A 15,831-nucleotide genomic window follows, 5' to 3' on the forward strand; every position below is an offset into this window, starting at 1 on the left:
TTTGTGCACTGTGCAATACAAATTTTGGTCGAAGACAGTAACTGCCCTTGATAGATTACAGTTTAACTATTATATAGTTAAAGTTACAACTTCTGCCGAGAATGGGAATATATAGTAGAAGTGGTGTAACGTGCAGTCCCTGGCATCATCTGTAAGACCAGTCTAATTCCCTTGTTCATGGTACTAACTGGGAAAAATACAGGAGTTTGACTGATACTTTTGTCATTTTATGAAGTCTGACAAGCATGAATAGACATTCAAGTGACTACTCCTGTGCATGTATCATAGTTCAGGTAAATTAAGATAGGAAAACTAATCTTTTGCACTTTGCCTGACTGTCTTCCTTAAAATGTTCAATAAATAAACCATGAATTTCTCTTTAATTGCAAGAATTTTGGTGTATAAGCTTAGAAAAGGGGGGAAAAGGCTTGTGCAATGACTTCTATGATTGGAGGAGACTGTAACTGGTATTTTTTATTACATCTGTTGACTGTCAATCAAGACTTGCTGATTTTTAAATCAGGAACAGTTATTTTCAAGACAGCACTGTGACATGTTGAAAAGCATAGTAGTACAGTGGTCACATATTTTGTCCTCGTGTTTTTTTCTGTCTTTGTCCTGCAGTGGAGCAGTAGTTTTTGTAGCTGTTTCAGCATTGTACTCAAGGGGAACAGACAGACAATTGCTCTAACGCATCAGCTGTGGGTGGAAAAAGCTCTAAATTTGAGCTAACTTTCTTTCTTTTTTTATATCCACTTTTCTCTAGAAGTGTAAAGAAAAAGAAGAAAGGGATACAGAAGAACGAGATAGAAAATCAGCCCTACTTAATGGGTCTCGATTCTCCTGTATCATCAGCTAATGGTGTTGAAAATGAACCTACAGCCCATGGGGTGGAATTGAAGAAGAAGAAAAGAGCGGTGAGAGGCTCAGACTTAAGCACAGGTGGAAAGACAAATAATGCCTTTGAGCCTGAATGCTATGATGTGTAGTCATCATTTAATTCCAAATACTGGTGTGACATGCAGTATACGCTTAGATTTGAATGCTGCAACTGCGACCCCATGTATAGGATTGACAAGAAATAAGTAACAACAACAAAGAAATAAATTAATCAAATGCACAAAATGGTGCCGGTTGTGTTACCAGTGGAGAAAGCCTGTTTGGAACAATTTTGCTCAGGGTTCCTTGAAATTAGCAGAACTTGAATGGTCAGCTCCTCACTGTACCGGTAAAATCTGAAATGCACTTCCATATTTGATGAGAACCCCACTGACAAATGTAGTGTTAACCATGTGTATTCTAAGTCAGGCTGACCAGACATTTTTGTGGACTGCAGATCAGTCTATCGCAAGCAGAGAATAGAATCTTAAGTGTGATCTAGAACAAAACAAACCTGACCACAACTGAAGTTCTTGAATTAGCATTTTACAGTTTTGTTGTAAAATCGAGCAGTGATCAGAATGGTGAAATTTCAAAGGAATGCTGACGTTACAGTGTACCTGAAAAACGAGCTTTTAAAAAATGTTCTCCTGATGTGAAATAAAAATTCACCGGGACTACATTTTGCAGCACTTAAGCAAATGGTTACGTAACTAACTATGCAACTACTCTGACTTCAGTGGGACTACCCATGCTTACCAATACAAATAAGAGTTGCAAATTCCAGGCACTTAGATTTTCAGATGAGGTTTTATGCACATAATTAAGGCGCACTGCAGTTTTGTCGGAGTTCCTGGCTGCTTTGGCAGCAGTCTTGCCAAATATACATTCTGCTGTCTGAATGAAATATTTCATTTCAAACGGTGTTGTTTGCTTTACTTTTTCTTGTAGTCCTTTTTCAGTTGTATGTCATTAATCTGTTTTTTCTTTTTTTCTTGAGTATTATGTTGTAAACTTTTACTAATGACTTCACTAATTATCTGGAATTCTAAATAATTTATGTTTTATGTTAAATGAAACACTTTCTATCAGTAAGTGTTGACATTTTTTCTGGCTGATGATGTCCAGTTTATTTTTGCTCTGCTAGGAAATTCTTCCTCCTCCCCCCTGAAGCAATAAATAACATAAAATTAGAAAGCCCTTATTTAGTAGACAGGGCACTTGATTCCATTAAAAAAAGAAGTGAGAAAAACAGTGTTGGGCACTGATGTGTGAAATGCACCCAGATGCAGAGCACTAGTTGCTATATATTGTAATATCTTCCCTGCACATGTTTTAGAGCCAGAAAAATCTGTAAAGTTGTTCCTTTTCAGTGAAAAGGAGCAGAAAATATTCTTTTTAGCCTCACTGGTAGTGGCAATTTGCTTACAATCCTAGCTTTATGCCTAGTGCATGTGTATGAAGTTCTCCTCTACATGGGACATCTATGTGTACTGGAACACTATGAATGTCTCTTTTCCAGCGGTAGGTTGTGTAAAATCATCTTAGTCCTGGGACTGCTGCTTTCAGCAAGGCTCCTAGCTTCTTATGTTGCCGCTTTTTGCAATATGTTTGAATTTAAAGGGATTTAAAGATTTTATAATAGAGAAAAATCTCAACATCTTAGGTTTCTCTAAAATATCCTGGATCACACTTAAAATAAGGGCAGAACGTGACATCAGGCTCCACGTCAGGAAGAGCTGAGCAGTAGCCAAGATCTGGGAGCTCATTGGAAGGCATTGTAAAACGTTAATTTGGCATTGTGGATGCTGAAGACAGAAATAACACTTCAGATAAACACCACAGAGAGATGGTAGTTCTAATCAAAGGCACAGCACCTCCTTTCATGCTTGCGAACTAGGGCTCCAATTATGTTCACTGCTCTGAAGCTGAATAGAGCTGCTTTGCCACACTTTCCAAATTGAGAGGAGAGGCAGCAGTAGCGTCTTCCAAGGCATGGTTCCAAATAACAATTAAGCAGAAGAAATCAGATAAGAGCCAAGCATGAAAATGTGTGGAGTTGAAAATAAACTTTTCATAATGTTTTCTTGTAATTGCAATATCTTTTGTTTTTATAATTTTTTCCTCCCTACCACATGGTTGTCTGGACTCTTCTATTGCTTTATACCAGATCACTGCTGTATTAGAGCTTTTTGCATTCATTTAACAGCAAATGAAGAAAAATAAGGATCTGCAATTGAAAAAAAAATAATGAAATTCCAAGTGTTCCTTCAGTATTTAAGTTAGAGCCTGCAGACTGAGATCACTTCTCAACAAATTATCAACAGGGCATCATAGAAAAGACAGTTTTTACTTTTCGTTCAGAAACAGCTTTTCAGTCTTAGGAGATTCTTCATTCTTCAGATGTTGCTGTTGGCATCCTAAAGTTGTGAGAGAATAACACTTTTAAACAGTTTGGAAGAGGATAATGATTTTTAAATGTTTGGAAATTAAACTTTCTGTAATTGTGTTTCTATGTTAATGCAACTTACATATTTTTTGCGTCACCTCAACATTTGCTGAAAATTGCCCAATTATTTAGAAGAATTCAAGAAGAATTCAGAATACCTACTGAAATTTTTCCTTGTTTGTGTAAGCTGAAGAACTACATTAAGTACCTTAATACATGAGTGCCCTGCAAAATTGCTTACTAAGCCCTGATATGAAATAACAGAATTAAAAACATCTGTTGGAGGAGTTCTTACAGGGTGATACTGGTTCATTGCTAGCACAACGCAGATAAAACCTTGTTTAAAAAAGGGTAAATAGTAGATATTGCCTGGCGATAGCAGCACAGTAGGTCTTTCATTGTTCTGGCATTTTTAGGTTTTTTGTGTGTGTGTGGTTACAACATGGAGCTCCTATTACATTTTCATAATTTGGCGGAGATATTGTGAACAATGAATGCATAAATTAACAAAATAGGAACGAAGGGGTGGCGCATTTTTCCTGTGTTTCCCAATAGCCATCAGATTGCATTTATTTTTTTCCTTAAAATAGTTTGAGGAACAGACAGCGTAGAACACAATAAGTGTATTTGTAGCATCACTTAATTCAGAAGGCAATAGGGGATGGATCACAGTCAAACAAGGGCTAATGAGAACACAGAGGAACATGACAACCGAAAGTCTCTGTTGACTAGTGAACTAAATCTGCCGGCTGGACCCAATTGTCTGATGGAGAATTGAATGTCAGGATCATTTAGGGTTAACAATGGCCCATTACAAGCAAAAGCAGACAGCTATGAAAAATAGCCGGCATGGTCACCATTCTGCGGAGACTGTGGATACAAACTTGATAATGAGGCACTTCATTCACTACATCCTTCTGCTCTAATTACTAAGGTGAATAGGAAATACTTCATTTAAGGCGGGAACAGACTAAAGCAAAAACACTTGTTTGGTAAACACAAAGAGTGGTTGGGTTGGGGGGGGGGGGTTAATGATCCTTTTCTAGCACATATGAACTTAGTATGTGTGCAGTACAGCCTATTTAATGGATGTGAAGTTGGGAGGAGATAGGAGTGTTTTTGAACAGTAAAGGAGGGCTGGAAAGATTCATGTACAGGCTTGTGCTGAGGTTTCTTTCCGTAGCGTTCTGTCCAATGGCTACGCAGAATGTTTTGGGCAAACTAATGTATGGATGGACACCTGCACTTGTAAAAACACATTGCGTCAGTTCAAGGACTTACATTGCTTGTAGTATAAATACGTGCATTAGGAGAAGATCTGTTGCATGTAAGGAATAGAAACAAGCAGAGGTCTGAGAGAGGGAAATAAGCAGCTTAAGAAGACTACTGTCTGGGTGAGACTTGCAAGAATGTGGCAATTAGAAATTGGAACTTAAGAAGAAGGAACATAAGATCGAAGGAAGGCATGTTAGAGCAAGGCTTGGGTGTTTTTTGGACTTCAGAAATCAAGATATTTAACCACTTCACCTTAATGCATTTGAATGTTGTGCTATTTACAGGAGCTTTTTGGATGAACTTTTGGAGCCCGTGAAGAATATTCTCCCATGGCTTCTTGGAAATCCATAACTCGGCCTTAACTTTGAGCTGGGATCCAGAAAGCTCCACACATCTAGCTTGTGCTGTTGAAGTGGCTGGTGCTTTAGTTCCCTAATTCTGCTGCTGGCACAGGTCTTCAGAGGGCACCTTTCTAGCTGTTGTCTGCTGCAGTGTGTGCCTCTGCCTCAATTTATTGTCCTTTGGCCTCTTTATCCACTGTAAAACAGAGCAGTGATGAGAATGTCACACCCAATGTTTAGCTACTGGTTTGAGCATCATATATCGTACAACCCTTTTCTTATGCAGAGATGTGCCTTAGTCACAGTGTTTCTGGCAAATGCCGTGCCTGTTGCATCCTGGCTGGTTGCTGCCTTCCCCTGCAGGGCACCCTGTTCTCCAGTGCTTACACGTGTATGGAGAGTCCCCATCCTGTAAGCTGCTCAGTCAATGCACTACTGTGCTCAGAGCTCCAGCAGAGCTGGCCAGGCTTCCAGGAGCCACATCATGGCTGTAGTTTGTGCAACAATGCACACTAACTTAAAAGATTGCAAAAATAATTTTAGCTCGTACTTGAAAATGATAGCTCTGCTACAGAGTTTCCATCTAGAACTACAGCTACCTGTTTTGTGGGCCTTTTCTTGTGAGGATTTTTTCAGGCCAAATTAATTTGCGCTGTTTGGTTGTGGCAAACAAGCTTACGAGTCCTATGTAATGCTCAAATGCAAATACTCGGAAGAAACTGCAGATGCCACTTTTAGCAGAAAATGTTTCCACACCGGTAAAGCAATATCAGTAAAATCTATGCACTGAGAAGACATCACATTCTTTTTGCACTTATATCGCCTGCACAGGCAGGGAGCATAATAAACTAGTGTGTAGCAGCTGTAAATTTTCTGAGGATTTATCTAACCACAAATACATCGAAATGGGGAAATAGGGCTATATTAAACTGTGCAAGATGCTGCTGGAACTCAGCCACTTCTGCAACATCCTGTAATTAATTTATTATGACAGGTCTGGCAAACTGAAACACTCAATACACTTGCGACAGACTGTTATGATATAGCTGTTTGAAAACCCTGAAGTCACATAAAATGCAGGTATAACTGGAAAGGAAAAAGAAAAAAAAAAAAAGAAAAAAGGATCAGCCCAACATTGCTCTTATTTGTCTGAATCTAGAAATCTTTCCCAGAGCCACATTTGCTAACATCAGGCAGTGTCCGTGGCAGACTCAGTGTGGGGTACTAGCTGGAGAGGAAATCCTTACAGAATATATTGGCTTAGATCCTACTCTTTTGGGAGTCAGATGGGCAGTTAATGATGTTCTATGGGCTTGCTTAGCGATGGAACCCCTTTTTCATACACTCTGAGTCAGTGCAGGCCCCGGCTATGTTTTCTGATGGTGAAATTCAGAACCGGAGCTGAAACACTCAGCGCTAGTTTAATTTTCTTTTGATTGCTCCTTTGTTTCTCTGTCTGTGCTAAACACATTCAATTTTGCTTAATTTGAAAAGGTTTCAATGAAATTCTATGAGCTGCGGAAAGAATTGATATAAATTTCTCACAAATCATTTTTTTACGTGTCTCATTGTTTTGTTCTAACAGAGGTGATTGAAGTAGGTTCTCCATGGACTGCGCAACTGTATAATTAGAAGAAAATCCTTCTTTACCCCTTCCCAAATTTTCTTAAGAAGAATAGGTGGTTTTGCTTCTGTGCTTGCACTTCTTGTTTTAACATGCACAAATTAAGCCTTTCTCGGTTTATCCACTGCTGCAGGTGAGAGGTGCATGGTAAATGCAATTAGTTTTTGTTGCCACGTGTTCCTCACTTGGCAGTGGTTATTTATCACAGACTGGAAATGTTCCTTTAGTTCCACTACAAAGGTGGTTTCTTTTGCTATTGCGTCATTCTGTGTATGTCATCAGGATTTTTGACACCTTTGCATGGACACTGTGTAAAGCAAGTTAATACTATGTTCTGCATTACTTTTAGTGCTTAATGGGGAATGTACTGTCATGGCTGTAGGAGTGACATCAGCCCCAGACTCATTAAAAGAAATGCCATCTAAAGCCAAGCTCTAACAGCCCACATAAGCCTATAATAAGCTTATAGGGGGGTGGTTAATCCCCATTGTGGTCTGGTATAATGTCATAATGAGAAGGTGACATCATGAAAAGGGCAGAAGGGGCACTCAGCACACTCTGCATTGTGACCCAGGGCAGCAGCCAGGCTCCCCCCATCCCTCCTGCTGAACAGCAGCATGGCAGGTGCTGATTGGACCTAAGTTGCAACTGAGGGTATTGTCTAAAAGTATCTTTTCTGTTAACACAAGTGGAATGCTGGTACAGCTCTGAAGTGGGGCTGCTCTGAGCCTGCATGGGCTTGGGCTCACTGCTTTCCAGGTGTGCACTGAGTCCTTATACCAGCACAGGTGAGGAGGCTGGAAGCTCTGACAGGCTCCTTGCCACATGCTTGAGTGAAATGGTGGCTGCAGCTGCTTTTCCTTTCCATTCTGTCGGGCAAGGTTGGTTGTTTTTTGTTGGTTTTTTTTTGGGTAGAAAAAGCTTTCGATGACAGTTTTTGGAGTTCAGCATTGATGGAATTTAGCTCTTTATACTCTTTGGCAACAAAATAACATAGGTTTTCAGGTCACATTTGGAAACTTGAGCACCTGGCATTTGCTGAGAATCCCTCAAGGCAGTTTTTTGACATCAGGTTCATATGCCAAGAGGTATAGACTTGGCTGCCTGAAATTTGGTCTGTGAATAGCCTGAATTCACAAGGTGGGAAGAAGAAGTCCGTTAATGCCCAGGTTCTGATTGTTGGTCAAATTGTTGAGGGGCAGAAACCCATGAGAACATTATCTGAGGTACCATTTCCTGCCTCCTGCTCTCCCTGTTACTGAGATCCACCTCCAAACATCCTCAGATTGATTCAGACTATCATGTAGTAACAGCTTGTTTCATTTTGGCTCATCAGGAGAGCTTTGTTTTTTTTTTTTATTATTTCTTTCTTTGGACAATACTTAGCATTCATTTTTTCATGTCAGTAAAACAGGCATGAGCAATATAGGACCAGTAACTGATGGTCATACCACCACCAATGAAGTTTCCTCCTTGGCAATGAAAAACTGGGAGGACTGGAGGAAAATGCCATAAAACTGAATTCCATTTCTGCCTAAGCAACAAGTGCACGTACTCTGGACCTGCCACCGGAAGATAAACTTAATGTTTAGCTCCAGTTGCTTATTCTAGGAACAAGTTTTACGTGGAGAGGAAAGACTGAGTGGTATAACACGCTGAGGTTGACACATGGCTCAGACAAAGCCAAGATTCAGTCTTTGTAGGTTGAGGTTGCGTCACTGAGTCATCCAAACTCTGCCAGGTTCTCACGCTAAGAGTAGCACCGTAACATCTGTGAATGTGTTGGGGTATCTTTTTATTGTTATTATTTTTTTCCTTTTTTGAACATGTGGTAATACGTATTGGAAACTTATCTCCGTATCACTGAAGAAACCTGTTCCTAATTTGTTTGAACTCTTAGTGTCTTTTTTCTGGAATGCTGCCATCTTAATCATGGACCTGGAATCAGGCAAGCTTAGAACCTTTCTTGGGACTTGACAATGGAAGACACAGCTTCCAAACTTGAAGACATGCATATTTGTATCTGAAACTTTAGTTGAGCGGTAGTTAGCCTCACTTCCAGAGTTCCTTTGTGCCTGGAAGCTTCTTGCATGAGAGTATTTTGCAGGGTCAGATTGGAATCAATGAGTTCAATCAGAAAGAAGCGAGGGGTTTGCTTCTCCTGCACCAAGCCTGCACACTTGCTGTCTGAACCTGTGCACAACCAGCAGAGGAGCACGTGAGCGGCATGCTGTCACTCTGCTGCTTGGTGCAGAAGCATGGATCAGGCACTGTGCCCGTTCCTGAGCGGAGGCCAGTGTCACACACGCTGAGGACACATGACTTATGGTGCTGCTCCTATCCTCCCTCAAAACCACTCTCCCCTCCCTGCTGGCCTCCCGCCTCCACTCTAGCATTCCAGCTGAAATGGAGAAATGGGATGGGTGGCAGCGTGCCAGGTGCCCGGGCACCAAAGCCCGCGCCTCTCTCTGGCGGACACTCTGCCATCCATCCCCAGTGACTCATTTCTTCGTGCGGTTCAAAGAACTTTTTCACTCCTGGACAAATGTGTGCAAATATTGATAGAGCTGCCTTGTTTTGTACCGGCCTTTTTGAAGCCTGGGGTTTTTGTTTAGGTTGGTTGGATGGTGGTTTGCTTCTATCACTGTAACTTTCTTTGACTGGAAAGATGTGAATGGAACTGGTTTTTGCTGCTTCTGTCCTAGTGTGCTAAAGTGTCTGCTCTGGGAAGAAAACACTTTGCCAAATTTAGTTTAAAGCTGTGGAATCATAGTGCTCTCCAAACACCAAGAAAATGGTTTCACAGAATATGTTGAAATGACTTTTTGTTCCCATTTTGTTGGATATGATTTGCATCTGTTTTCATGGCTTTTTTTCAGGTTTTAAACTGAAATATGATTAATTAACTTTAATCTTTAACAATTGTCTAAATATTCAATGACCTATCTTATTCTCCTAAACATTTTATCAGTATTTAATGAAAATACCAGCGGTGATTTTACAATAATTTTGAAAAAAATGGTAATGACAGTGTCACAGGAAATATTAACAGTATTGATAGTTTGTCACGGAGGACTTCTCTGCTTCCTTAAAGACCTTTTTTTTTGAGGGAAAACCTTTGTTTGAAAAACACTGATGTTGAATACTCCAGTGAATTTCCTTTTTGGCAGTGTAACTGTCCTAAGTGAGTAAGACTGCATAGTAGGTGTAACTAATTTTGTTGTTGGTAAGATTTTTGTTGCTGTCTCATATGTTGTTTTTAATAAATGAAGAGAAATACGGTCCAGATGAAACTATCCTGAGGAATTGATGCATAACTAATTAAAAAAGAAAAGCTGCATTCAAAAAAGACTTACCCAATTTTAGTTATCGTACCAGGGAGATATTGCAAAGGAGGTCCCTTGCAATATCTCTGACCCCCTGAGGTCAGTTTTCTGTCACTTCTATTCACTATTTCCATTAATGAGTTGGATGATGTCGTAGGATTTGTAGAATTTGTGTGTGACACCAGGAGTTTGCATGCTCTTTGTAGGACGCGACCATAATTAATTATGGTTTTGGAAAATAAAAAAAATGATGAAATTGCTAAAATAGCAGTCAGTGAGATCAGTGCAAAATACAGGAAGAAGGATACAAAGGCAAATATATAAAATATATCTTGATTTTATTGCAAAATATATATATGTTAGGGGCAATAGACTCAAACACAAAGTGAATGAATGATACGCTCTTTTTTTTCAAAGAAAGTTATCTGAGTGTTGATATTAGCAGGGATAAAATGTGTAGTATCTAATCTTGTGTCACCAGGAACACTTTGCTCTAGTTTTGGGCACTGCATACTGAATCCTGTAGACAAACTGAAGAGAGCCCAGGAAACAGCAGTGGGAGCATGACAGTAATGCTTAATCTTGTGTAGGTTTTTACAGGTTTTTACAGGTTAGCAGCCCTCTGTTTTGTATGATCTATGCATATGTGATTTTTTTTTTTACTTAACATGGCAATTACTTTTTCTCTCTCTTTTGTTGACAAGATTAGTTTTGTCTGACAGCAGTGTGACAGCAAAAAGAAGTATTTCTGGGACCATTTAAATCAGATGGTCATATATTTCCTTTCGTTCTCTATGTTGCATGTATTATTAGTTGTTGTTTTCTTCCTTTAAAATAGCATTGGTAAGACCTACTAGATCAGTGCTGGTGCTTGACTGCTCTTAGAGGAAAAAATGACAGTGAAAGGGTTCTAATCGTTATCTTCTCTGTCATAAATCTCTAACTGGAGCAAAAATCCTGACCCTGAATCTCTCCAGAACTCATGAGCCCGTGGCTATTCAGTTTTAATCGGGCTGTTCCAGTGATTTATGGTATGGCCTTGGGTAGATTGAACCTCTACCTCAATTTCCCTGTCTTTAGCTGGAGATACTAATATTTCTCCTGGAGACAGCCCGGGAGCTAATCTGTATAAGAATGCCTTGACAATGTACAGACCTCAAGCCCTTGTCTAGCATAATCTCAAAAGTTTGGCTGTCACGCACTGGTATGACTCAATAAGTAGTTGGCAAATAGTCTGTATTTATGGTGGGACTAAGTTTTGAGGGTTTTTTTTACATACTTTTGTCAACTTACAGTTTGCAGTCTTACAGCTTGGGTAGGCAGTTGTATTGATCTTATTTGGGGGGAACTGTCAATAGCAGATGCGTGATGAAAAAGCTCTGAAGAAGGTCTTTCTTTGTAAGGGAGGATTATTCACCTGTATTGTTGACTCTAAGCTAAGACAACACGCTCTCCCCTGGCAGCTCTCACACAGACTGTAGAGCAATCCCTGATGGAGCTCCAAAAATCTGGGGTGGAAGTCTGGCCAGAATAACTCAAAGCCTTGAAGTGTATTCCATGGCAAGGAAAGAGAAGTCTTTTCCCCTCAGGTTTCTTGCACTCATAAGTGATAATTACCATCAAAACAAACAGAGAAGATGAATGCTGGATAAGCTGGCAGAGATAGTACTCAAGTTGTTGTCCCCCACAATCAGGAATGCACCTAGCATTTTTGGACAGCATGCTAATTTGATGACAAAACACAAACACATTAAGAAGTAATAGGGGAGACGGTGCTTATTTTACAATATCTGAAATAATAATGCAATAATAATGCAGTGTCAGAAGATCCAAGAGTGATGCTGCAGTTCCAGTGCTCATCTCATTAGTAGGCACACCTTCATTAAGGGATGGAAGTGTCTTTAGATTGAAACTGCACTAATTAAGGCTGTAACCACTTAGGCTTTTGAAAAATAAACAACATACTACTCTGGTAGGGAAGGAAGGATTCGTGGTGGGTCCTGACCTATGCACCTCCAGTTCATTAATTCACTGAGCAATATGTTTAAACCAGAATAAATACCACAGTCCTGTTGGAAATAGTTCATCACTGTAAACTGGGCCTTTTTCAGGTCCATTTTTCTTGTTTTGTGATTTTAGTCGGTGAGTGGTTTGCAATGATCTCATATTTTTTCTCAATGGAGGAACCTTTCGCCAAGGCCCAAAATTAGCACTATTTCTGTTCAGGAAATAAGGTAGCCAGTGAATGTAACCATTTGGCAGAAAGGAGGGAAATAATAGTCAGGAAATTAACTATACCATCTTTTGGTTGGGTTATTTTCTCCACCCTTTCCAATTCCCACAAACACCCTGAAAATGCCAAATTTACTCAAGTATTAGGCCGAGAAATCACTTTTTGCCTTCAGGCAAAATGTGTTCACTCCAACTCTATTTTAGTTTCATACTATACTGATTACATTTGAATTTTGTAGCATTTACAATGAATAATCCAACTGAACATTAAAGTAACTTGGGGTTTGGTGGCAAGCGATGGAAGCTGTACATTTGTCCTACTGGGACTGATGTACAGCTGAATGCACTCGATGAATTTATTGTCTGTGGTGAGCACCACACTTGGCCCTGAGAAGATTCCTCTGTTGTCAGCTCTAAAGCAGAGCAGCTCCAGGAGTTAACTTCCACCCCACATCCCTTACACGGGCTGATTTGCTGTAAACTTTAAAATGTACAAGTTCTGACAGTATAAATATTTACACTCTTTTATTTCTGGGCAGGTTGCACTGGAGCTGTGGGAGCTGCTTGGCATAGCTGCTCTGTATGGACCTGATTCACCTCTGCATGTGTTTTATCAGTGGTGCTGATGGCAGATGGGTTCTGAAGGGCCTAAATAAGAATGAGGAGCTGAGATGCGCTGGGTCTGGGCAGTGCTGTTCCTCATCCAGCTTTCTGCATGCACAGCCTTTGCTGTGTGCTCCCATGGGTGCTGTGCTCACCCTTCATCCGCAGCTCAGCTGCTGGTACCTCATGTAGGTCATGCTGACAGCACCTATTGTTCCAGTGCACTTGAAGGGCATCCAAGTTTTGGCATCATTAGATTATTGCCATGGTGCTCAGGCTGCAGATCCTGTACAATAAAGGAGTTCTGCTTCATGTTCAATCACTATGAGCTGTTATCTGCAGCTTTCATCTAGTCTCCATTAATGAAAGAACAAATCATTCTAGGGACAAAATAGATGTTTGACCATTCAAATATATGCAAAGTGATATGATTTATAAGTAGGAGGAAGTTGTTTTGCAAGCTCAAATTCCACTTGCTGTGGAATTTCAGTGTAACAGTGTGGATCCAATCAAGTCCTGAGCAGTGGCACTAGGAGCCCTGTGTGCAGCAAGGAAAATGGTGCAGGTAAAACTTTCAGAAAACACCATGTTAGGAGCAGAGAAGCCTGAAGAAACTGCAGCATCTCCACTGCTGAGGACACGCAAGAGGAGGCTGAGCAAATCTGCTTCAGGAATGGTTCATAGGCTTAGCGCTGCCTAACAGCACGGGAATGAAAATGACATCTTGAGATGCCTTGCAACTGCATTTTCTATTTTTGTCGCCAATAAAATGTCTAAAGCTTGCTGTTGAATTGTCTTGGCACAGGAAGTGGTCTTCCTTTCACTGAATCGGTGAGAGAGGCATCCTTCAACAAGAGGGATATTGAAGGCACAACAGGCACAGCAGCGCAGTCTGAGCGGGGCCTTGTCAAAGGCTGCGAGGCAGTTGCATGGCGGCCCTGCCTTCCTGCAGTGCCAACTGGCAGCAGGCCTCCTTCCCCCTCACAGGCCTGAGCCATCGCTCCTCTCGCTGTCACTGCTGCAGCATGTAGCAGGCCATTTTGTGCAGGCCCAGGCTTATGGTGGCAGCTGAGGGATCCCGAGCTCCAGGCTGGTGAGGTGTTTCAAGCTGTTTTGCTGAAGTGAATCTGGGAGCACCCAGCAGCACCGACACTGGATCTGAACTCATGGTGCCAGCATTCTTCAGCATTATCCCCCTTGCAGCCTGCTTTGTCCTGTGCATCCTGTGTGTCCTATATTGTTACCAAAACCACCTTATTTATGACTACAAAGGCTTTGATGGATCAGAACTGAGGCTTTGTCACAGCTGGAGACCAGCCACAGAACGCTCTCTCCACCCTGGAAACTCAGGTTCAGAAATGATGAAAGGCTGTCGGAGAAAAAGAGCCAAGCAGCAAGCATCTCAGTTATTTTTAATGTATGTACATGTCTTGCCTCTAAATGTGGTCATACCAAAGGATGAAGGTAAAAATAAGCCCAGGGATCACTTGCGTTTTTGGCGTGTCTGTAGTGGCCTCGCTCAGCTCTTTTTGGTGGTGCTGTTCTTGAGGCTGCAGTGGGCGGCTGGGGGACCCAGAGCAGAGCTCAGCTGTCACTTGGGGTGACCTCCGTGGAGGTGTGCAGAGAAGTAAACATGTCTTGGCTTCCTGACAGCCATCTAGCTAGTGAGGAGATGAAAATCAGATAAAAATTTGAGACTTGTAAATAATAATGATAGGCATTTTCTTCTTAATGGGGGAGGTATAAATAGCTGGAATGAGATGAAAATGAGAAGCAAAACTTAGCCTGCATGTAAATGGAAGAATCCTAACACTGGGATTGTGGAATAATCTCCCCAGGGGAGTATTGGAAGCCCATAGTTTAGGACCTGAACAACCAGACAGAGAAGGAGCACAAGAAACTGCATCACAGGGAATGCCTCTGCCGTTTGCAGAGAGAATTTGATTTCACCTGGCTTCATCCAGAAAGAAAGTTAAGGATTTGTAAGGCTCCTTAGTCACTTCTCCTTGAAGATCTGAAGGAATGTTTAAATGTTGACATCTCAGCCAAGCTAGATCTTTGGGAATTTTTATCTATCCTCAAATTCTTATCTTTATGTTCAGTTGTTTATATTTCCTGACTTCCTGTCTACAATACTTATCCAAGTTTATTGTTTAGTTCTACTATTCCTTGTTTAACAACTTTTCCTTTATGTTCAAGCATTGGCTGTGCTTCAGCAGTGAGTGATTTCTATGTTTATCTTCACCTTCTCATTCAGGTGTGAGAAACAATATGCTAGTGCTTGGAACAGCCTCAGAGATCCCAAGACACAAAGTTTTCCCAATACTCTGGCTTTTTTTTTTTTTTTTTTTAACCCTTGTAGCAACCTTTTAGTTTGTGACATTGTTTACTTACTTAACTTTAAGCTTGGGTGGTGCATTGGGTTTGGATGGGGTGGGAGGAGTGGTGGTGTTTTTTTCTTTGGCCCACCCTGGGCAAAAAAAAGGGTTAATTAGTCTCAGTAAAACATTGCCAGTCACTAGAGACTGCTGCAACGGAGATGAAAAACAAGACTGCACCTGTATACTGGCAATTTCACCTAGATTCTGGTCAACTATTTTTCTCTAGCGCTTTGTTCTGCCAGCTGCCTCAGTGCTTTGGATGCAGGTGGAAGGATGGACTTTGCTATCTATAAAAAAATTAAATGGTGAAGACCAACTTCCGCTTCACCTCCCTGGGGATCAAAGTTATTGTATTGCCACATAGCATGGCAAAGCACAAAACAAGCAACAGGCTGAGCGTGCCTGGCTGCTGTGTGGACTCAAAAGAAATGTTTTGAAATTTTTCCCTTTCTTTTTTTTTTCCTTTTCCTTTCCCCTTTCTTTTTTTTTTCCCCCTTTTTGTGTTTTTTTTTCCTTTCTTTTTTCCTTTTTTTTCATTTCTTTCTCTTCTTCTTTTTTTTTTAATCTTGAAAGACAGTGAGTGTGCGGAAGGAATCCCAAACTGAGTACTGTATGCAGAGGAGAGAAGCAGCCACTTTATAATACATGCCACACCTTATCATTATTATATTTCCTCAACAGAAGAGCTTTGTATTTCTTCCAATAATCTGATGCGAGGCGA

The 15,831-nt window shown here is 40.8% G+C and overlaps 1 protein-coding gene across 7 annotated transcripts in view; it reads left to right on the forward strand.

The window, feature by feature from the left end:
• Positions 1-13,520, forward strand: part of AHI1 (Abelson helper integration site 1) — a 101,780-nt gene extending 88,260 nt beyond the window's left edge. For 3 of the 7 annotated variants that reach the window (XM_021393234.1, XM_021393235.1, XM_021393240.1), the window contains 2 exons: positions 767-917; positions 12,666-13,520. In XM_021393234.1, the coding sequence (XP_021248909.1) occupies positions 767-917; positions 12,666-12,752 (238 nt within the window). In that variant the 3' untranslated portion in view covers positions 12,753-13,520. Of the gene's footprint in view, positions 1-766; positions 3,389-12,665 lie in introns of those variants that run through there. The other 4 variants (XM_021393236.1, XR_002437618.1, XM_021393238.1 and 1 more) reach the window with 4 other exon arrangements.

The sequence above is a fragment of the Numida meleagris genome, chromosome 3 (genome assembly GCF_002078875.1).
Source record: "Numida meleagris isolate 19003 breed g44 Domestic line chromosome 3, NumMel1.0, whole genome shotgun sequence".
NCBI classification, from domain to species: Eukaryota; Metazoa; Chordata; class Aves; order Galliformes; family Numididae; genus Numida; species Numida meleagris.